At 58.2% G+C, this 7,028-nt stretch overlaps 1 protein-coding gene across 1 annotated transcript in view; it reads left to right on the forward strand.

Annotated features, from left to right (window-relative positions):
* FBXL18 (F-box and leucine-rich repeat protein 18) overlaps positions 1-7,028 on the forward strand; it is a 29,615-nt gene that overhangs the window by 11,280 nt on the left and 11,307 nt on the right. The window contains exon 4 of the mRNA XM_011996250.1: positions 2,133-2,351. Coding sequence (XP_011851640.1) covers positions 2,133-2,351 — 219 coding nt within the window. The remainder of the gene's footprint in view (positions 1-2,132; positions 2,352-7,028) is intronic.

The following is a 7,028-nucleotide window of genomic DNA, read 5'->3' on the forward strand; positions in this document are numbered from 1 at the left end:
TAAACCCGGGAGGCGGAGCTTGCAGTGAGCTGAGATCCAGCCACTGCGCTCCAGCCTGGGCGACAGAGCGAGACTCCATCTCAAAAAAAAAAAAACAACATTAGCCGAGCCGAGCGTAGTGGTGGGTGCCTGTAGTCCCAGCTGCTTGGGAGGCTGAGGCAGGAGAATGACGTGAACCCGGGAGGTGGAGCTTGCAGTGAGCCGAGATGGCACCACTGCACTCCAGCCTGGACAACAGAGCGAAACTGTCACTCTGTCATCCAGCTTGGAGTGCAGTGTTACAATCCTAGCTCTCACTGCAGCCTCGATGTCCTGGGCTCAAGTGATCCTCCCACCTCAGCTTCCTGAGTAGCTGGGAGTAGAGGTGTACACCACCATACCTGGGTAATTTTTGTACTTTTTGTAGAGCTAGTCTCTCATTATGTTGCCCAGGCTGTTCTCAAACTCCTGGGCTCAAGTGATCCTCCCGCCTTGGCCTCCTGAAGGGCTGGGATTACAGGTGTGAGCCTCCAGGCCTGGCCCTGCCTTGGTCTTTCTGTGTCACCTACCAGGGATGGGTCTCCGTGCCTGTGGCGCCTTCTGCTGTGGCTGTCTGGCTGTCCTCAGCATCTGTGCTAGGGTCCTGGGGCTGCCAGGACAATTGATCACAAACTGAGTAGCTTAATGCAACAGCTATTTACTGTCTCACGATTCTGGAGCCCAGAGGCCCAAAATCAGGCTGTGGGCAGGGGTGGTTCCTTCTGACGATGGTAAGCAGGAACTCAGGTGCCTGGTGGCCACGCCTGGTGCTGCTTGGCTGGTGGACACGTGGCCTCAGTCTCTGCCTTTGTAGTGACCTGGCCGCCTTCTGTCTGTGTCTGGGTATCTCTGTGCCTTCACCTGGCCTTATAAGGAACCCAGTCATTGGATTTAGAGCCCCCGTTAGGCAGGATGTTTCCTCATCTTAACTCCCTTGCATCTACAACGAACCTGCATCCAAATAAGGCCACACCCTCAGGTCCCATGGTGAGGACTCCTGCATAGTGTGTGTGGGCGGGACGTGTTGTAGCTCAACCCACACTAGCCCCTCCCCATTCTCCTCAGCCCATCCCTCCAGCGGCTCTCCCTCCACCCCTGGAGCTCCTGGCAGCCCCTGAAGTCACGTGAGTTCCCTTCCAGCCTCTCTGCTCCCTCTTGATTCTTATCTCAGAGGCTCACTGCACCCCACGGCCTGCCACAGTCCAGGTCTTGCCCAGTCCCACAGCCTGGTTCTCCAAGGGCTCCTGGACCTGTCCTCAGCAGCGCCGTATCCCCACATCTGCCACTGCTCCTCGAGCCTGTCCTGCTTTCCGTCTGCATGGACGGACTCCCCAGGAAGGATCTAGAACGTCGTCCCCTACTTCCCTTTCCCAAGTCCTCCCCTTCCCCCTGGGTTCTCCCATCTTGGTCTCTGTCACTGTAGCCTTGGTGAGGACTTGTGGGGCCTCCTCCCTGCCCTGTGACCCGGCCCTGCCCTGGCTGCCAACCTCTTAACTTGGCTTCACTCCCCTCGGCCTCCTGCTTTGGCCCTGCAGCCGCCCAGCTCTGTCTTCCCATCTCTCGTAGCTGGAGTGGCCCCTACCTGGCTGAGGTTCCTGCCCACCCCACCCCCCTTCCCAGATCTCCCGCCCTCTCCCCCCCTCCCCACCTCCCAGATTACTGCCCTCTCTCATGGTGTTCAGTCCCCATCTGCCTCCCCGTCCAGTTGAGCTTCCCAAGGGCAGGGGCCACATGCGGGGTCCTCTTTGCATCTGCTACCCAGCACACCAGCGTTTGAGAAAGACGGGGTGCCTGGGAGTCTAGGGTGCACCAGGCAGGCTGCGGACACAGATGCCTATGACCTTGGCTGGTGACTCAAAGCTGGGCTCTGTAGACACCGGCTGACTGCTTGCATCAGGCCCACCGGGTCACCTCCAAATCAGATCTCCAAGGGGGACCCTGGGGGTCTGCGTCGGCACCCAGTACTCCAGGGGACAGTGGTATGGGGTGGGCGTGGGAACAGCCAGGCTGGGCCCCAGGCCAGGAAGGTTCCACTGGCAGCACCTCCAGGCGCCCAGCTGGCCTGGCCTGCCAGCCCCTCCCTCGGGCCTCACAGCTGCCCTCTCTCCCCGCAGGCTGGAGCAGCCCTACTTCAGCGCCAACGCCCAGTTCTTCCAGGCGCTGAGCCAGTGCCCCTCGCTACAGCGCCTGTGCCTGGTCTCCCGCAGCGGCACCCTCCAGCCCGATGCCGTGCTGGCCTTCATGGCTCGCTGCCTACACGTCGTCATGTGCCACCTGTTCACCGGGGAGTCCCTTGCCACCTGCAAGAGCCTGCAGCAGTCGCTTCTCCGCAGGTGAGTGACGTGGGTTGCGTACAGCTTCAGGGGCTGCAGACATCACCAGCATCCCATGACCTGGTCCCCAGCCCTCACCGAGTGCCTACCAGGGATTTCTTGGAATTGACGAGCACCAGGCAGTGACGGTGAAAGCAAGGGGTTTGGTCTCCCATGCGTGGCCCAACCTCTCCTTGAGCACTCCCTAGCCATGTGGTAAATTTTCTAGATAGTTCAAGCTCTCCTCTCCCACAAGTACAAAAGTCGTCTTCTTTCTTCTTCTTTGAGTCTGAGTCTCACTGTGTTGCCCAGGCTGGAGGGTAGTGGCGAAATCTTAGCTCACTGCAACCTTTGCCTCCTGGGTTGAAGCGATTCTCCTGCCTCGGCTTCCCAAGTAGCTGGGACTACAGGCGTGTGCCACCAGTGTGTATTTTGTATTTTAGTAAAGACATGTTGGTTCACCATGTTGGTCAGGCCGGTCTCGAACTCCCGACCTCAGGTGATCTGCCTGCCCCGGCCTCCCAAAGTGCTGGGATTACAGGCGTGAGCCACCGCACCTGGCCTGCAACCATCTTTTAACTCTGGATTTTTCACATCTCTGCACGTTGTTTAGATCTAGAAGCAGTGGTTACTTGGGCAGTTATGGGTAAAAGCGGTAGATTTAACAGAGAACCCTTCCTTCTCCCTCTCCTCGCCACCCTTTCTGGAAGGCCCACGTGCTCTGGCCCCTCTTCCCTGAGCTAGCTAGCATCTCCACTTCCCCTCGTGACAGGGCGTCCTGGAGTTTGATGCTCTGCTGCTGAGCAGGAACTCAGGTGAGCACCTAGAATTGAACACAAGTCAGGAGGAGGCGATTCCTGGAGAGAGCTAGAGCTTCACAGGCGGTCTGGGGAGTGACGCATTTAAAGACCTCTCAGGAGGACGGGCTGAGTGCTGAAGTGAGCAGGGCTCCGGAGAGAGGCGTGCGCCCGGCCAAGGGGGCAGCAGGACATGAATGCCCTGAGTGTTCGTGTCCCTGCAGGTGGGGAGAGGTGACAGGAAGGAGGCCCCAGCTGTTCACAGAGTTGCGAGAAGAGCCACCAGCCAGGAGGTCTCGAGCCATTGGGTCCCGACAGCCCTGCTGGCCAGACTCTGGAGCAGTCTGTTGGCCTTGCGGTTTGCCACTGGCTTTCTCAGGAATAACCCTGGTTGGGGTTTCCCCCTCTCTGGTTGTAAAAACAACTTGTGTTTATAGTACTTTTTAAAAATTTAGACTATGCATCAACCTTTTTTTTTTTTTTTTTTTTTTGAGAGAGTCTCACTCTGTCGTCCAGGCTGGAGTACAGTGGTGGGACCTCAGCTCACTGCAACCTCTGCTTTCTGGGTTCAAGCGATTCTTCTGCCTCAGCCTCCTGAGCAGCTGGGATTACAAGTGTGCACCACTATACCTGGCTAATTTTTGTATTTTTGTATTTATTTATTTATTTTTCAGAGACAGAATCTTGCTCTGTCGCCCAGGCTGGAATGCAGTGGTGCGATCTTGGCTCGCTGCAAGCTCCCCCTCCCGGGTTCACGCCATTTTCCTGCCTCAGCCTCCCAAGTAGCTGGGACTACAGGTGCCACCTGGGACTACACTGCCACCACGCCTGGCTAATATTTTGTGTTTTTTTTAGTAGAGACGGGGTTTCACTGTGTTGGCCAGGATGGTCTTGATCTCCTGACCTTGTGATCCACCCGCCTCGACCTCCCAAAGTGCTGGGATTACAGGCGTGAGCCACCACACCCGGCCTAATTTTTGTATTTTTAGTAGAGACGGGGTTTCACCATGTTGCCCAGGCTGGTCTCGAACTCCTGACCTTAGGTGGTCCACTCACCTCGGCCTCCCAAGGTGCTGGGATTACAGGCGTGGCCAACATCAACCTATTTTTAAGTGAAGGTTTCCCAACAGTGAAAGCTGCCAATTTTCCCTGGAGAATCAGCTGGAGATAGGGTTCTCGTGTTGTTTTGTAATCTGATTTTTAAAAATGTAACATGACACCGTAGAGTCTTCTTGTGTCAGTAAATAAAGCCCGAAGTGTTTGTTCTCAGTGCTGGCCTGATGGCCCTCAATTGGGTGTCTGGGTGGTCAGCCCTGGCTCATGGCTCTTATGGAAAACACGGTCACTGTGTCCTTGACTTTGCTTTGGATCTTGTCTTTGCCTGCAGTGGAACCAGCGGGGCAGCCTGGGTGGTGGCCAGAATGTTCCAGTTTAGCCCCTTGGCTCTGCTTCCTCACACCTTAGCATCGTTGTGCTGTGAGCTGGATGTGACGCCTGCTGATGTGTGCCCCCTTTTAGGAGGGCTGAGTGGGTCACAGGCTCCAAAGGGCTTAGCCGAGTGGGCTTGGGGACAGGCGGTAGCTGTTGGGGGAAGGGGCACACTGTGCTCTGTGAGGCTGTGGTACCCAGAGGCCAAAGCTGGGTTTTCTCAGGTGTGGCGGATGCAGGCAGCTCTGCCCTGTCAGCTGCGGGAAGAGCCTCGGGCCTTCTTCCCCAATACGCTTGCAGCTGGACTCCACTCACAGGCCCTCCAGCCAGTGGGAGGCTGCGACTGTGCACCCAGAGCTGCCACCTCCTGCGTAGGTGTGTTTTGTTGAAGGGACTTGGGAGTGGGTGTTGCCTGTCTTCTGTGGCCTGTGAGTCTGGGGCCCTAAGACCCAACCCACGTGGGGCCGTCTCAGCTCTGCAGGGGTGTGGCTTTTCCTGCAGCGATGGGGACTGGCTCTGGGAGTTCTCTGTTTCCCTGCTGCAGCGGAGAACGTCCACAATCCCCAAGCAGTTCAGGACGGCTGCGCTCATGACGGGGCAGCCCCCGGCCCCACCCTCGAAGGCTTCCTGCTCCGATGAGCCTGCTTTTCCTTCTGGTCCTCAGAATCCTCTCTGCATGGTGCTACAGGCGGGTTGGTTGGACGTGACACCGGATGCCAGCCCCTGCTTTGAGCTGCTCTCCTCCATTTACCTACTGCCTGTGGCCGGCTCCGGGAGCTTCTCCTCTGGCCTCCTGGGTTGACCTGCACCTGCGTGTTTCTTAGGCAAGTCTGATGATCTAAGGTGGATGCAGGAAGCTCTTTACGTTCTCCGATTGGACGGTCTGTTTTTTGAAGGCTGGTGCTCCATAGCTCTTTGGTGTTTTTGTGTCCTCAGGCACAAGCTGAGCCCGGCGCTGAGCTCGCAGGTGGCCCCAGAGGGCGCTGGTTACACACAGGTGCCTGGGAGAGCCCTTGATCACCCATGCTTGCTGCGTGGTGTTTGAGAGCAGCCCCAGGACTTGCTGGGCGGAAGTCGTACCCATCCCTCTGTGCCAGTCCCTCTGTGACCCCGTTCCCCACCTCTGTGTCCCGCACCTGGCGCAGCGCCTGGGCCTGTGGTGGGACCCACGTCGCACTTGCTGCCAACAGAGTGGGATGAGGGTGTTGAGGCTTCCGTGTTCGCAGTGCACCTCCCGTGTGTGCCCCTCCAGGGTGCCTGCCTGGGCCCCCTGGTGCCTCTGTCCTGCGCATTCTGTCTGCTCCAGGCACTGCGTCTTGCCTCTTGCTCAAGCCTCACCTGTGAGGTCAGTGCTATCAGCACCGGTTTACAGATGGAGAAATGAGCAATGAGGCAGGGAGTGAGTGCTGGAGGGATGGGAGTTCACGCCTAGAAGAGGAGACGGGCCATGTCGGGGGCTGTGCAGGGCTATCCAAGGCTGAGGGGGCCTCCGTGGGAACCTCCAGGCTCCGTGCTGGGCAGGCCCTGTCAGGATCTTCTGCAGATGACAGGGTCACAGCATTGCAGGGACCTTTGTGCTCACATAGGCTGGATTCCCCCAGGACTGCTGAAAGCCTTTCTCTCCCCACCCTGCTGGCAGTCGGATACCACCCCAAAGCCAAGTGGGAGAGGCCGCGTCCACAGATGCCTGTACCACAGCTTCCTCGTAGCCTCGGTGCCTGTGCCTGGCTCCACGCTGGCCCCAATCACAGCAGCGTGCCCCATGCCGCAGGTCCCAGCTGACCTGCAGACAGGGTCTGACCGGCGTTCCCCAGGCTTTCCAGCCCAGGGCACCTATGGACCTAGCAGTCAGTGTCAGCCCTGCAGCTCTGGCCTTTGCAGCTGCGCCCAGGGCCCAGCAGGTGGCGCTGGGGCTCCCGGGAACCGGCCGCAGGCCCCGCCCCCTACTCTGCACCCAGGGCGCGGGAGGAGGAGGAGCGCCGATTTGTTGTCGCTTTTCCTGACGCTTTTCTCTTTCTAATCTTTTTTCCTGCCTGGAGGATTATGGAGCCAGAGGGAGGACCTGGCCCTGGGCTGTTGTGCAGCTCACCTGCCCCGTCCGCTGGGTGGCCTGGGGTCTCAACCGTCTCTCTGTGTCTCAGCCTGCAGGGCCGGCCAGTGGGCCAGTGGCGTGGCTGCCGACAGACCTGTCGCTGGTAACCTGTCGCTCGTGATGGTGCTGACTCTTTTTCTGGCCAGCACCCTCCTGTCCCTGACAGACTCACCTTCAGACACGGCTGTGTATCGGCCACCGTCTCTTCTTTTTCTTTCTTTTTCTTTTTTTAGAGACAGGGTCTCTCTCTGTTGCCTAGGCTGGAGTGCAGTGGTGCAATCACAGCTCACTGCAACGTTGACCTCCCAGGCTCAAGTGATCCTCTTGCTTCAGCCTCCTCAGTACCTGGTACTACAAGTGCATGCCACCACTCCTGGCTAA

This window comes from Mandrillus leucophaeus, unplaced genomic scaffold, assembly GCF_000951045.1.
Source record: "Mandrillus leucophaeus isolate KB7577 unplaced genomic scaffold, Mleu.le_1.0 Scaffold506, whole genome shotgun sequence".
Classification (NCBI taxonomy): domain Eukaryota; kingdom Metazoa; phylum Chordata; class Mammalia; order Primates; family Cercopithecidae; genus Mandrillus; species Mandrillus leucophaeus.